Source organism: Helicoverpa zea, chromosome 26 (assembly GCF_022581195.2).
Source record: "Helicoverpa zea isolate HzStark_Cry1AcR chromosome 26, ilHelZeax1.1, whole genome shotgun sequence".
NCBI classification, from domain to species: domain Eukaryota; kingdom Metazoa; phylum Arthropoda; class Insecta; order Lepidoptera; family Noctuidae; genus Helicoverpa; species Helicoverpa zea.
The window spans coordinates 6,029,171-6,045,509 of record NC_061477.1 but is presented as its reverse complement, the minus strand read 5'-3'; the positions used below and the strand labels follow the sequence as shown (position 1 = coordinate 6,045,509).

The following is a 16,339-nucleotide window of genomic DNA, read 5'->3' as shown; positions in this document are numbered from 1 at the left end:
AAAGATGGCGCTAGGCTTGGGCAAAAAATATCGATATATCAGAATATCGATATTTTTTCAGAAAAATATCGATATAAATCAGCGATATTTTTTCCCGCGATATATCAACTTTCGATATTTATTTTTAGGTATCAAAATCGATATATTTTTTAAAGCTCTGCTGTCTGCTCATGTGTCACATCATGTCTTTGACCAATCTGATTTCTTAAATTTAATTCAAACGCAAACAAAAATTAGACTCTATAGTCTATGACCTGCTTGTCTATTTTGTTCATCTATGACAATGACACTGCTTGTTGGTTTGGTTTGGTTGGTATCACTGACTGCGTGTGTTGGAGTGTTGGTATGGTACTTGAGTCAGTTCCAAGCAGTGGCTGTGTCCCCAATGAACTGAAGCAGTATTTGGACCAACCACTTTTAGAAAGAAAATCTGATCCAATCAAGTTCTGGGTAAATTGCCGACACTTCACGCCGGTTCTCTCGGATATCGCCCTAAAATATTTGATTTGCCAAGCTTCTTCAGTGTCATCTGAAAGAGTAGCTTCAATGGTGAATTTGGCTGTGCCGAATGATAGGAGCAGATTAACAGGCGAGCACATCAAGCAAAGAGTGCTCTTGATGTCAATATCAGACAAATACTGGTTTGAATAATGTAATTTTTGTTGTGTTGATGATGTTGTTTTTTTCTTGGCTTTATGTACTTATTTTTTAATAATAAAACTGATGTCAAAACAGCCAGATGTGTATTTGCTTTAAAATTTCGAATATTTTGACAATTTTTATAGATAATTGCTTATTGCGCAGAAAATATCGATATATCAACATATCGATATTTTTTAGTCAATTATTATCGATATATTTTAAAAATATCGATACGATATATATCGATATTTTTTCCCCATTTGCCCATCCCTAGATGGCGCTAATAAAACTTGCCCACACAAATTATTCATTCAATTCTAGTGTTTTTACAGTTAAAAACTTTAATGGTACAGATTAGAAAGGAAATAAATGCAAATTAAGCAGATTTATAAAGTAATGATTACTATTTCTCGACATGTAAGTAACGGCAATCTCGGTAAATTAAACAATTAAAAAATAATGCCAAATGAAATAAAGGCTCACTGACCATTGTTTACGATATTTTTCAATTATTTGCAATAACAAAACGTCTATGGGTGCGTTCAAAGATTTAAATACTCGTCAGTTTTGCGCATGCTCCATTGGCAGTTTTTTCAGTGACGTATCACAAAACTCCGTTGAACTCGTTCACATATCACTATCTCTTTTCATGTGCTGCCAAAAGAAAGGGATTGATAGAGAGCCGGTTGATGTTTTCGTGTCAGCCTTGTGCCCATTTACGAGGAGTAGGTAAAATCCGCCATCTTGAGAGTGAATTCAAGAATGTGAGGACTTTTAGCGGAGTTAAGTGAATTTCTTTAGTAATTTTATTATTAAATGGATTTATATTTGTCCACCACGCGATTTCGTACCCTTTATACGAGCCGGTGGCATTGACGAAAACACTTTGCGCGTCGTTATAAAGCTTAAACGCCGAATTCCTTGATAGTGTTTATGTGACAGGAGAAGACACCGTAAGCTTTCTAATAGTTTTTTGCGTGTCTATTTCCGTTTTCCATCTCGACGATCGTTAACATATACGTGAAAGTGAAATAGGTATCGCGTATCATTCCACAGTTTTCGTTATAGGGCTTCGCGATGTTTTTTTCTGGTCGAAAATGCGGTTAGATGGGCGTTGTTGGTCGGCGATCGGTGGAGTTAAGTCGGGGCCTGTGTCGGCGTCCTGGTGAAGGCCTGGGCCGGTCGGGCGGGCTGAACGCGCGGCCGCCGCGGAGGATGCAAACGGCGCGGGTGGGCTAGCAAGGTGTTAAGTGTTTGAACTAGTGTTATTGTGAAAATGTCGACGACTATGAGGCCTACACTCCAGACTGTCCCGGAGTCGTTGCCGGCGGACCACGTGACGGCCCCAGCGCCGGCCCCCGCGGCTACCACCACCGCAGCTGCACCCTCGCAGCCGAGGCACCCCCGGCCTATGTTCAAGGTAAGTCTACATCTGTTTTGGTTCCCCAGTCATCGCGCAACACGACTGCCGATAAACAAATCCGATAATAAACACATCAAGTGCCTTACATAACTGTTTTTATCAGAATGAAAACTCATTTGTGTACATATTGTTTGGGCAGTCTAAACTAATAGTTGGACCTTTTGTTTTTTTAATTATACACACACAGATATTGCCACATTCTTATCAGAGGAATATTTGTACTAGAGATAAAGTTGGATTAATTTATGGTAGTACTCTGGTAATCTGTAGATTGTGTTTGAGCCACATATGAATTAATTATTGTGTAAAGCAATAGTACCCCAGATAGCCTAGAAAGTGTGATCAGCGTAGCATGCTATATAAACTGTAAAAATACTACATGAAATAGATTATTTTCTATTTGTTATTAATTGTTTTACCAGCTTTGAACTATTGGTTAAAGTTAAGTTTGAATGTATTACTGTAGAATGATGCTAGCATCTAATGAGCATCATTGTACAATTAATTCTGAAAATACCAAGACTCCTTCTTAATTATCCATTAAATAAAAATACAAAATCTTTTTATAGCAAGCTAAATTAACTTAACACACTCCCATTCATGTAACATATTACTTAACCAGAATAAAAAATAAATAAAATGAAACTCCCAACAAGGTGACTACGAGTTTCAAAATGAATAAAAAAGTGGGTAGTGCACTTCTGGTTACAAAACAATGTGGATGATTACTCATTCACATTACTTATCTCTTTATATTGTGTTTCATAAAAACCAGGGCTTTTGTTTGATTATCAGCGGCCCTAGACAATTTACTGAGTCATGGAAATACTGTCAATATGTTTTAAGTACTTACAATAATGCATGATATGACAGCATAAGATTTGCATCAACCATTTCTGGAATTAGTCCAGTAGTTCTATACACATTGGTAGACTCTAAACAAAATCATGTTTTGGTAATTATCTTCGACCATAAAAAGATCTATTAACTTAAAACTTCATTCTTTTATTTGTAATTTCATGATGTAAATCTCCTTTAAAAATCGTAGATTCTATCAAAAAGTTCTATGGTTGGATGAACACAATAGTAACTATTATTTATCATGCACATTCATATCACATTTCAGTTATAATTTAACTAAAAAATAGAAACTACCAGTAAAGTAGCCATATTTATTCATAAATTAAGGTTTTGAAATTTGATTTTATTGATTATTCGGTATTTATTGGTGTTTAACTATAGATAAGAAAAGATGGGCTATCATATATATAGTCTGTATTTAAAACTTATTTCAGTCCTCATTTCTATTAACTCATCTTTACATTAAAATAGTAGTGATGAGATTGCACTAATTTATAGTTTACATAATCAATCTCCTAGCAAAACTAAACCTTATCAATATTATTATGGTACAAAGAGTAACTTTATAAGGGTCATTCTAAGTTAAGAAGTACTTTCGACGGCAACAACAAAAAAATACATTTTTTTTCAATAAACTTTACAAATAACCTATTTATCACTTAAAACTAAATGTTTCCTATGTGGTCACTCAAATTTATTGCAGAAATGTACGTAATTAAGTCACAATAAGCTCTAATATATGAAAAATGTCTCTCCCCTGGTCTGTCCCCCAACCGACTTTATTTGTAAATCAGTAATTATGAATGTATTAAAATTCAATAATTATTATAAACTCTTTAATTTTATAGGGACAGTAAACTTAGTAATAGTATCTTACAAGTAAAAGTGCTTTTATTTCAATTCTTTAAAAAAAATATGAACACCGAAATTTGTCCACCGAGTTTCGTGTCTCGTCCCCTGGTCTTTTGTTTTCGTTCAAAAATCAGTTTTGCTCTCCTAGTCTGTAGAAGTTGTGACCTTGAATGCATAGTGTGTAACGTGAAGTTAGCAGCAAACGGCGCATAAGCAACTGCGCCGCCTTTATTGTCGGCCATTTCGTTCACGCTACTCGCTGGGTGCAGAAGAGTTATGTGAATGCAGTCTTTCCTCTGGTAAGTTTTACATTGCAATTTTTTGTTAAAATACTAACATATACTTCAATATTTACTATGAATAGTGTGTACATTGTTATGTTTGTGTGTGAATGACGTGCGCGAAATACTTTTACGGCTATTTTGGATTTCTATCGAAAATGTATCTCCCCTGGCGTATTTCCCCTGGCTCTTTTGATGGCAGGGGAGATACTTAATGTCCAGGGGAGATACATTTTTACGCGTTTCCATTAATACTTCTAGTTTTCTCTAATCCTTTACTTGGCGTTATGCTTATTTTAGCTTTACAATACAATATTACGTTTTATTTACAGAAAAATGGCTTGAAAAGAAGAGGATAGCAAACGATTACGATATCAAAGAATTAAAAATGACCCGGATAAGTATTTCATCGTTGTACTTGTTTTTTTTTTGTAGCGTTGGACTGCACAGATTTAAGTGGATCTATTTCTTCCGCTTGTTTTTTTATTTTCAGGTTTCTTGCTTTTCTTGCTCGAGTGGACTTTTGCTGCACGATCTCCCGCGAAGCAGCTGGCCTACTGCCAGACTGCCACCGTGGGATCTGGAGGCGAGAGTCTTCTTGCGCCTGTACTACTGGCGCGAGGAGGCTCAGGAGGGCCGGGAGGGAACTCCGTTGCCGCGGCAAGTTGTCGAGCAGCGGGCGGAGCTCCGGCGCGATCTCATGGTGGCCTGGAGGGAACGACTGTCGCAACCTAGTGCAGGGCACGCCACCATAGTGGCGGTAAGTCCCCTCTTTGAGGAGTGGCTCGGGAGGAGTCACGGCGCCCTCACGTACCGCATGACGCAGGTCCTCACTGGACACGGTTGTTTCGAGAGGTACCTGCATCGAATCGGTCGTGAGGAGGCGCCTGGGTGTCACCACTGTGCGGACAGCTCCGAGGACACGGTGGACCATACAGTCCAGGAGTGCCCTGCGTGGGAAGGGCACCGCCGGGTCCTCGTCGAGGCTTTAGGCGGCGGCGACCTCTCGCGTCCGGCCCTGGTTCAGGCCATGGTCCGGGGCGAGAGGGAATGGGATGCCGTCGCCTCCTTCTCGAGCATGACTGTTTCGCACCTCTCATCCCGGCCGCCGCGCTGGAGCAGGTAGACACCACGGGCGCCGGGTGTCGCGAGACGACTCCCGGCCACCGTAGGCGTAGGTCTGTGAGCGGTGAGTTCGGGTGGCTCATCGCTCATGTCTATTTTTAGACAACAGACCCGTGTCGGCGGCGCGCGTTGTTCCACGCGCTCCTCAAAGGGATGTCAGCATCCCCAGCGGGGCCCAGTAGGGCCAAGGCCTGCCAGGGCTGCGGGTTGTTCAAAAGAGATACCGCGGCCCTGGCACATAAAAGGCCTGCGACTTTTGATGCTTTTTGACGTCGTTAAAAAAAAAGTTGACTTTTGCTGTGCTGCCTGCGTTCGCCTGTTTATATTTTGAGGAGGCGGTGGGCCTTCATTATCTGAACATGGTGGTGTTACAAAAGCATTACTTATATCTTGGAGTGCTAAACGTCTTCTACGAATTTTTGCTTTTTCTCTCCATATTTCAAGTTACTGTTATTCAAAAGAGAATTTTTTGTTTTTGTTTCTTTTTATTATTGTTTTTCATGTTTTGTACCTAGCACATAAGACTGCTAAGAAATGAAAAGTCTGATTATAAATAATTCATAATTAAAATAAATAAAGATGATTCTTAAAATTAACCTTGTTATATTTTTTATCTCTTCCCTGTTCATGAAGTATCTTCCCCTGTACACCTTGTCTCTCCCCTGTATTGTGTATTTCCCCTGGTCACTTATAAAACGAGATAAACCCAAAAAATTGACTGGCCCCTTTGTAAACGTTTTCAACGTAGCCGTTTACATTTAAAAATGTATACTTAAGTAAAAATATATAAAAAAAAACTCGTGCCGCCATTTCATACAACGAATTACCTCTTAACTTAGAATGACCCATAACTTACTTCATACAAAGATGAACAGTTAAATACACATTGAAGTTAATATTATACTAAATAAGTAACATATTTATTCAATTCTGTCTCATTTTGTGTTCTCAGAGTAAATAAACTCACAGTTCAATCAATCACTACTGTCTGATTTGATATATATTTAACTTACAATTTGTTTAGTTTATGTTGAAGAAATTTTGACATTCATGAAATAATATTATGGCCAATAATATTGAGAAAACAAAAGGATTGGTTAAAAACAAATAATTTCCATGTTGGATACAATATCACATTAGAAAGATTCATAACAAATAAACTACTCAAGCATTAACCACATAATAAAAACTATGTGGTGTTATGAAAATGGACATTGTCACCATTACAAAAATAACAATTTAATTTCCCTACCTATTATCTAGTTGGCAGGTTGTAATAACAGCCAATGTGACTCATAGTTTATTCAACAGACAGACACATTATTTAGATAGCAAGTATTTTATTCTGTGACCATTTGGCTCAATATAATAACCCAATTACTAGATTCAGTTGTAATTGATTAGTGTCACCATTCTTTTATTATATCCACCTTTTTATTATTTTCATGCGAGTCAAAAATTGTTACTTGTTCCGTTATGCGGCTCTCATATAATTCTATCCTTTGTGGAATATGGCTATTCTGTGTATAAATATATGTTACAATATACAGCAAAAGGCTGACAGTTAAATATAAATGGTATAGGAATTTTTTTTAATCGTACAGAAGTAGGAACTATTAATTGAAGTAATTACTAACATAGGTACCTGCTACATACTAGTAATACAAGTAATATGTATTTTGAATCCATCATCCAAGTTCCAATAGATATAGGTGTGCCCATTTCTCCAAACTTAAATTACAATTAATTTCAGCATATTTACTCTTAACTTTATGTAAGCACTTGATGTACTTATTAAAATTAAAAGTATTGATGTTAAAACTGGTGTCCAAGCATATTTCATAGCCACACGTATGACGTCACAAGTCACGTGGCTACCGTCAGCAACTTCATGTAATTATAGTTCAGCGTTTTATTATTATAAAGCTTCCGATGACTGGGGAATCTTAATTTATGCTCCATGTAAAAGCCTTTGAGCCTCTCGTCGTACAATGTTTTTATAAAAATGTATTGTTTTCGCCATTTTGTTGTAAAATGTCTTATAAGCTTGTTGTGTGCGTATTATGCTGTGATGACCGATGAGTTATGTCTTTATAACAATAGCTTGTCTAGAAGATTACTCTAAATATTTTGACGTACAGCGGATTATCTTGATTTTATAATTCAACGTGATTTTTTTCGCGATTCTCATGTAGGTACTGATCTTTAAATCGTTTAATATAATCTAAGAAAATTTCTAATTACGACTGCATTATATTTTTCGTCCTAAAAAGACGGAATGGAATTGCAGAACATCATAAACTTTAGATTTTTATGTATTAAGGCATAATGAAGATGGAATTAAACCAGCATTACTCTAAGGAAAATTATATATGGTGTCGCTTCCAATATTCTTGTTTTTAAGTATTGAGGTTGTTTACGCGACACCGGGTGTTCTCATGCATAAAGCATCAAGCTGAGGGTGGAAGGTACACTGGCCTTCCATCTGCCCCAGTTTTGAAGCCATACTATACCTAGATTTACACGTATCTGTATTATCCGAAGCTTTTACGTAAAATTACGCGTCAATGAATAATTTTACGGTTCGGTAAAGCGTTTATTTACCGTTCATGGGTTTTGTCGCTTTTGAAGTGTACTGAGTTTTAATCGAATTCGTTTCGGATACTGTATTTTTATTTTTTCATTTTTGTCAAAGCAATCGCTATTTGCAAAAATATACGTATGTAAATAATTCTTAAGCAATAAACTGAAGTATCAAAACAAGATTTTGTGAGTCATCTCTGAGTAGTAAAACTAGTAATAATAAAGAAACGTTCACATCCTTACTCCATCATTCAGTTTTATGTAATAAAAACAAACTTGCAACATATACTGTAACATGCCGCAGGTTACATCATTTGTTGCATTTAAAATTACATCTACGGTCTAATTATAAGCGTACAACATTTCCCTTACTAACTCTATAACGGTCTGACAACATTTGCCAAACAATGCTTAAAATCTGTTAACAGCAACACTTAAAAGCAAAAAAAAAAATCATTAACTGACTGAACAAAATGTGACTCCGATATGTGATCCGAATAAGAAATTATTTGTTTCACTTATCGGAAAGGAAATAGTTTTGAAAGGTTCAACATAGCAACAAAACTTCACAAACTTGGATATGGCATTCCTCAGCCGAGAACTATTATGTCACGAGATGCAAGATCTAAATATAACCAAAACGGAATCGGCGTGGGCGCAGCAACAACGAAAATATTTTCTGTAATTCAATGTAATGAATTTCTTTTACTTTTAATTCGTGATCGTCATCAAATGGCTATTTGTTTACTCCTACTGGCCAGTAAAGACCTTTTTTCATGCAGAAAATGTGGATAGAATGAGGTTTTCATGTAATAAAGTTCTTTATTTAATTGTAAGAAGAATTGACACTATTATGTCAGACAGACGCATTTTAACAGCTGTTTGATATTTAGAATGTGGGTTGACTTCATTTCTTGGTCATGGACGTGTGCTGATAGAAATACAAAATCTATTTAAATGGTAATCAATTTGTACTGTGAACCATTTTCCGCCAGCGGTTTCACTACGTCACGTACCCTGATTAAAAGCCTACTACAATTTCTTAAATCGGATTAGACATTCCTGAGATTACCGCGTTCAAGCTAACAAACTCTTAAGCTTTATAAAATTAGAAGGCATTTATAACATGTTGGAAAACAATCTATTAAAGGCGTAAAACTTGTAGAATTTAAGGTAGGGCAAAACACATCAACTTAAATAAAAATTATTCATAGCTACCATAATTTAGTTATGCTAAACAAGTCTTGATAATACAATAGAGAGAGAAACTACATTCAGATTCCTTTTATTAAAATATTCACAAAGAAAGTGTCAAGCAAGGAGATGTCGTATTTAAAAGTAAAATGGAAGCTGGAAGAAAATGCGTCCTTCACACCGAGAATTTCTTTGCAACGAGAAAAGTTTTAAAACGTATAAAATCTCTGATACAATTGCTTTGTAATCTGATAATGAGTGCAAAAGGAACGATTATTTTGTTCAACTTTCTACTTAAGGAACTACCGGTTGCAATTAGGGATGTCCAATCGTCGACATTTAATTCATTTGTACGATAAAAAGAATTGTCTTTGATCGTTGTGAATCGGTGTAATATTGACATCGACGGGACCTATTTAATTTAACGGAAAATAAGTTGCCTTTAAAAGTACAATAATGCAGGTACCCTTAGTGTTTTTGAATCGTCTTAATCATATTCTTCTTTCATAATTTTGCGATAAAATTTAGACGTAACCTTTTCTAAAGTGTAGGAAAGCAAGCTTCTATAACGGAAAGGATTTGTTTGGCCTTCAAAGTTAATGAAAGTATTTCTTAATAAGCTATACAGTAAGCCTTTGAGCGCGTTTTGTAATTAAAGAATTTTATTTGTTACGCTGCGATCCTGATTTGAAAGTGGATTATAAATGATCTCCATCTTTGCTGTAGAAGTTGTACTATCATCACCAGTATTTTTATGCCCCACTAAAGGACATAGGCCTCTTCTAATACAGAGAAGAATTGAGCGTTAATCACCATGCCTTCAAAAAGCGGATTGGTGTTTTCTGAAAAGGTAACACCACTTTAGGTTTTTTATGCAACTTTTTGTAACATCTTGTGGCAAAACATATTTTTTTGCATGTACGAACAGTATGTCAATTTTAATTTCATATCAGACCACTGACTTGATAAGTACCGCCATGATATATTTCCATAACAGCAGTCAGTTTGTTTACACTCATAACAACACAGTTATTAAATGTTTTCCGAATCATAGAAAGGTTTTGGGGACCAGTTAAACGAAGATATAAATAATGTCAAATGCCATAGGTTTGCTTAGTAATGAGCAGTTTATGTTTAGGTTTTGTTAATAATATGTTATTATAACACGCAATGCAATCTTTTTGCTTAGTTATGTTCAAGAGTCTAAGCAACGATTTCGATATATATTTGCTGATGTAGCGAGGAATTGAAATGGGCATTAAATATGTACTAGTTAGGTTAGAACAAATTCAGAAGAACGTAAGGGAAACAAAATTCAAGTTAGAAGATAAAGTTGCAAAGTTCTACTCCAGTCTCAGCTTAAATCCAGACATGAAAACAAAATTATCGATTCCTAACGTAGACATTAACTGTACGTTATTCGATTTCTTTCAATTGGAATCGAAACCTATCTATTTCTAATAAGATTGAGTTACTACAGAGTTTGCTCGTTATTTTTAATAGGACGTAAACCTTAAATGATATCGTATTCCTTCACTTGAAGGATCTAAAATGTATCTTCGAGATGGAAGATTCTTTCCACGTGTGCGAAACTAGTTTAAATGATAATCTTCCTTGTGGATTCCACACACGATTCGTATTTGCATGGTAGCATAAGACCAGCCGTGACTGCGTCTAGACGATCTAATGGCTTTTACATTTCTAAAACAAGACTTAGACTTTCCTTGTTCATAGACGAAGGGGTTATTGTCTGTTTTCATGCTATTTTGCTATTTAGGAAGGTGGGCTGTATTGATTACTTAAGGACTTTGCGGAAAGGCTGGTCACATTATAGTGGTTGACTTATAGGTGATAAATGACAAATATCTACGGTTACTTTAACAATGATATTTTGGCCGATTTAGTATAAAAACAATCACATGAACGAGAATAATATGTTCGTTAAAGACCCCTGTATGACTCTAAGTACGAGCCTCTAAAGTTAACATTATCAAGTATTAATGTAAATAAAGGACCTTTGCAACGAAGGCGAACAAGCCTTGCATAGCACAAGTAGCTGTGATTAAAAAACTAAGGTCACGCTATATTGCTATTAAATAAGGTGGAACTAATGTTTAGGATCCGATTACGTTAGGTAAAAAAATTGTTGAGTAACATATCACAGTGTTAATTTTATAGCTTCAAGTTCATTTATATTATGTTAAACGTCGGTAATGTCATGCGCCATTAATTCTCTAAGTTGCATTGTTACGCGTTTATGGATAGACCGATTTTATTGAAATTCAGTATGAAGATCAATTGATTATTGAAAGAGGACTCATGATAGATTGCACCCTGGTATGCCAAATAATTTGCCCAAGTTGTGGGTTGAAACCACGGGAAAGGACTGGTTAAATAATAATCTTAAAGATCATTTAAGAAGATATCAAAATAAAATTAATTCTGCATTTGAGGATGTTACCAACACTAGAGGAAGTTGTTTTCTTAGAATCGAAGGTGCAATCTGAACCGGAATTTTCGACCTTTGATTATCCCTCTGAGGAAGCATCATGCTGTGGCTTTTTTACAAGCAATGCAGCAACAACAATTAATATTCCTCAATGCTTTTAATCCATGTATTGTTTGTCCTTAGCACCGAATTTGATAATTCCTGTTCAAGTTTCCTCAAACGTGTTGGTTTCTGTATTCATCCCAAACACCTAGAATAGTCAAAGTTTATTTACTTTAGTAGTAAAATCTAAAATCTCGGAATATCCGCAAATTGTATTCAAACTTGACTACTATGATTGTATTGCCGGGAGTGGCTGATTCCGCAATTGCTACGTAGCTGAATCTGTTTTATTGGTTAATGTTGAAATGTGTGCCTTACGAGTAGCTACGTCTTGAACATTGTTTGTAACGCAAATGTGTTTATGCTAATAATCTTAACCTAAATAATTGTAAATGTTGCTTGCACTTTGATCTGTGGAGTGGCCGGGAATTTTGGCGAGCCTTATGATACCAAATTGTGTGCCTAAACCAATGCAGTTGACGTTGAGCGACAAGTGTCCAACAAGTTAATATTAAGATTTAATAATATAATAACATGTTCAAAATATAATTATCCCTTGAAACATAATCGACATCGTGAATGAACTAAGACTTAGAAAAGTCTAGAATCGTCAATTACCAAATAGATCTTCATCAAATTTGCTTTGTATGAGAATTTTAATTTTCTTGTAGCAGGACAGCAAAAATGATGAAACATTCTATTGTAATATCTTCTGTAATACATCTTCATACTCTCTTTGTGGAGAGTAAATAAAACTAACCCAATTAAAATCGCAATGATCCATAACTCTCTTCATCATATCAGTATCTTGGCTCCTCGCCAGGGTGCGATCCGCGTGGAACTTGGTGCTGCTGATATTGGCAGACGTCTACTAGATCCTTCCCATAATGTGGACTTTCTGGAGACAATTTATTGTTTTTATTATGTTTTATGATAGTTTAGTTAGAATGTATCTGATTCTGTAAATTCAGATGAAACTGTTGGATCTGTAGATCCCTTCGGCTAAGCTGTAGGTAACTATGAGCCGAAGTCAATGCATATAGACAAGAGTACGTTTTCATAACATTCATATGCACTGATTATATCCTTAACATAATTTTGTATGTGGAACAACATAGTGGTAACATATTGAATGAAGACACAAGAGTGAGTAAAAATTACGTTAGCATAAAATTGCTTGAACTGCCAAACAGAAAACTTATACTTAAGGCTTATGTTAAAGCTGTGTATAATCATATCATACGCAGCGACTCGTTATAATCCAACATAAGGGCATCTATTCCGAAGCCATTTTATCGATTCTGCGTTGACATAACGTTCAACATGCTTGGCTGTTCAACCTGACGGAAATAATCTTAAGACCGCACCGCGGATTTTTTGGTTTTAGATAGCTCCGCCCACTACACTTCCGCGTCTATCGCGTCGCGCAAGCTATACTCTTCACTCAATGTGTAAAATTTGAATTTCGCGCCAATCGCACACGCCGAGGTCAGCGCGGGGTCAGGAGAACCGAACAGGGAAGATAGGGAGCCGCAACTTACCTAAGTTTTTTATTTTTTGATCGGATTTTTTTTTTGTTGTACTTACAAAAATTATTTGTAATGAAAACTTTTTATGAAGAGTAATATGATAATTTGGACGCGTATGGTTGTGTGTATGTATGTGTGGTGTGTCGTGTATGTGTGTTTGTATATCCAGAACGGATGAATCGATATGTATTTAGGTTTTTTTGTTTGAAATGAAATTAATCGGGAGTGTTCCTAGCTTTATTTGGTGAATATCGGCCCAAGATGGCCGCCGCCACAAAATGGCGAATAACATATTTTTTATACAATTCCTTCAGTATGTATATCAAATGAAAGGGCTTGATTAGTATGTAGAATCATGTATATTTAAAGTCCAAGATAGCCACCGCCAGAAAATGCTGAATTGCATTGTTTTTTTATAGCTCTCTCAATATGGGTATCAAATGAAAGCGTTTGACCAGTGTTAAATAATTTAAACTAATGTTATAAAGAGGGAAGATTTGATTGTTTGTTTCTGTGGATTGTATAAGCTCTGAAACTGCTTAACTGATTTGATTTGCTTTCACAATTAGAGATTTACACTATCCCCAGTGAATGTAGGCCATATTTTATCCGGGCACAGGAAGAAGTTCCCCGGGAATGCGGCTAAAATCGCGTTAAACAGCTAGTAAAAATTAAGTGGTTAAGGAATAAAAGCGTCGCAGATCTTGTGTGTTATGTATGCTATAAATGTATGTAGTGAAGCTGTAAGGTATCAAAGAAGTAATGAAGCTAAGTAATTCATTTTTAAACATATTTATTAAAACTGAAATATAAATAATAATATAATGTAAAAAAAAAGAATTTATAGTATAACACGGTCTCCATAGATTTTTTGTTCTCAGAGTGCTTATAGTAAGTTCAACTCAGTCTTGCGCGCGGTTATGTGTGGGTAACCCTTGTACATATACAGTGACTTTGTGTGCGTGACAAGAGGTACAGTCGGGTACAAGTACAGTTATTTAGGGGTTACGGCTGTTTAAGGAAAAACAGTTATTACGTAATTTAATGTTTATTTATCTGTGTAAATATCTATTGAAATTATTAAGTTAGTTTTTGATTTGTTTAATACCCAATAAAAATATTTATTTATTTATAATGATTCTGAATCGCTACTTAAAAAATCAAGTCCACACTTTTATTTATTGTCCTCGTACCCCGAGCTAGAAAATATGTAAGGAGTATTTAATTCATCTTAGATATTTCACCTCATTTATTTCTTAGATACTGTCAATGTCAATTTGAAAAAACTTATGAGAAAATAATGAAAAACTGTAAGATGTAATAATAAAAAGCTTTGGATGTTGTTTCATTTTTTGAAACGCTACCTGACTCCTTAAACATTTTCTTCGTGAACAACTAGACATTTTTGTAAACGACTGTACCCATAACAAAAAGCGATAAGAACACGTCATGCTCGGACGACGTCACTGTCACACGAGCGAAAGTTGTATATTTACAAGCCGACGCACACATAGGGCCGCGCGCAAATCTGAGTTATCGTCACAAATTATTATACCTACGGCCGGAGCGACAACATGCGTAGGTCCGACCTCGACGAGGGCTATCGCCGGACTGGCTCATCTCCGTACACATTGTGTATCAATCGCTAGAGCACGGACATAAGGTTCAGAATTGCGTAGCGTCTATCATGATCGCTGCCGCTCAAAAAATCCAATATCTTAAAACTTTAATTAAAAATGTTTGGTAATAGTTATGGAAAAATGACTTTGACAGAACGTTAATATTGATGTTAAGAATATATTAGAGTAATTTTGAAACATAAAGATAGTGTAACTTCCTTGTAATTTCAAAAATAGTACTTTTTTAGACGTGTTTTCGGAATTAATTATGATCGAGTAAAATTATCAGTATCGTGTTTTCGTTCTGGCAGAATCTAGATAAAGATATCAATTTACCTATATCAAAATTTCAGATCCATTGGTAAGCGGGTAGTCCTATAATTTGGCATGGCAAACGGCTATCAAAATCACGGTGGCGTCTTAATTTAGAGACCCTATTTTTAGCTTGAACGGTTTTTTCTTCTTTTCCGTATGCGTGTCCTCTTACGGTTGTCGCGTTTTAGTTTTATTTCATTGAATAAGATGTTTTTGGTTTACGGAAATAGGTTCTTTTAGTAAGTTTTCGTTTGTATCTTTAACCCGAGACCCATTTTGACTACGATTGCAAGTTTTACTGTGTGTATTATATGAAGTTGCATATCTAAGTAGTTTTTTCTACATATGCACTTGGTTTTACGTTGCACTATTTGTAGTGCTGATGTCATGTAATGAATTGTTAATTACCACTGTTGTTAGAGAAAAACGTGTGTTTACAATCAAATGATCTTACATTGTCTAGAGATGTGCGATAAGGTTTCTTTTATGACTACCTATGTTTACTTAGATAATGTTTTGGTTGTCAGCAGTATATCGACTGACTAATTAAAATAATCCAACGATAATTTATATCTGATCTGAATTAAGTATTACCGGTTTTCCCTTTTTCCTAAATATTAGATTTCTTAATACTGTATATTGAATTTGCTAAGTACTCCCGGGACGCCTACAACGCGGTGTTACGCCGAGCCATAAAAATTTAACACGTTAGCATAAATATTTTCGTAAGACATTTTCTTTTATGGTCAGTGTCGTTTCCATATTATGAAAATGTACGTAGTTAAAGAGATTGAAGAATAAATAGGGAATCAATATTACTCTTTACTTACCTTGAAGAATTATGTCTCACATTACCATACGATACTAGAAAATTGGCTGTGTTTGACTTTTGAAATGCTGATCACAACTTATAGCCCTTTCAAAATAGACATAAAAGTAGTGGTCAAATAACAAAAATTCCCAGAAAGCTGATTTTTGGTGATCATTACAAATAAAATACTAAAAGTCCCCATCGATCCCATGTGTGCGTCAAAAGTTATTCGAGGTCAAATGTCAAAATTTTTGTTTTTTTTTTTGTTTTTTTCGAAAACGGTAAGTTTTATCAAAAAAATACATCAGACCAAATTTGTAGATTATAAAATTTTCTACAAAAATGGCATTAACAATTTTCTCCTAAATGTTACCATTCCTGAGATATCGCGATTCAAAGTATATGACATATATGACATGCTGCTATTAGACATGCAGGCTATTATGTAACATCCTAAATCAATACTCCTTCAGTAGACAAATTCTAAAACTGCTGTCAAAGGTGAAATTAAATCTGGTTACTTTAATAATATTACATTGGAAATCGAATAAAT

General features: G+C 35.4%; 1 protein-coding gene across 2 annotated transcripts in view; it reads left to right on the top strand.

Moving 5' to 3' along the window:
- Positions 1-1,266: 1,266 nt before the first annotated feature.
- The window catches only part of LOC124642934 (serine/threonine-protein kinase MARK2-like), a 188,843-nt gene continuing 173,770 nt past the window's right edge, over positions 1,267-16,339 (top strand). The window contains exon 1 of one of the 2 annotated variants that reach the window (XM_047181723.1): positions 1,267-2,062. In XM_047181723.1, coding sequence (XP_047037679.1) covers positions 1,919-2,062 — 144 coding nt within the window. In that variant the 5' untranslated portion in view covers positions 1,267-1,918. The remainder of the gene's footprint in view (positions 2,063-16,339) is intronic. The other variant, XM_047181724.1, reaches the window with a different exon arrangement.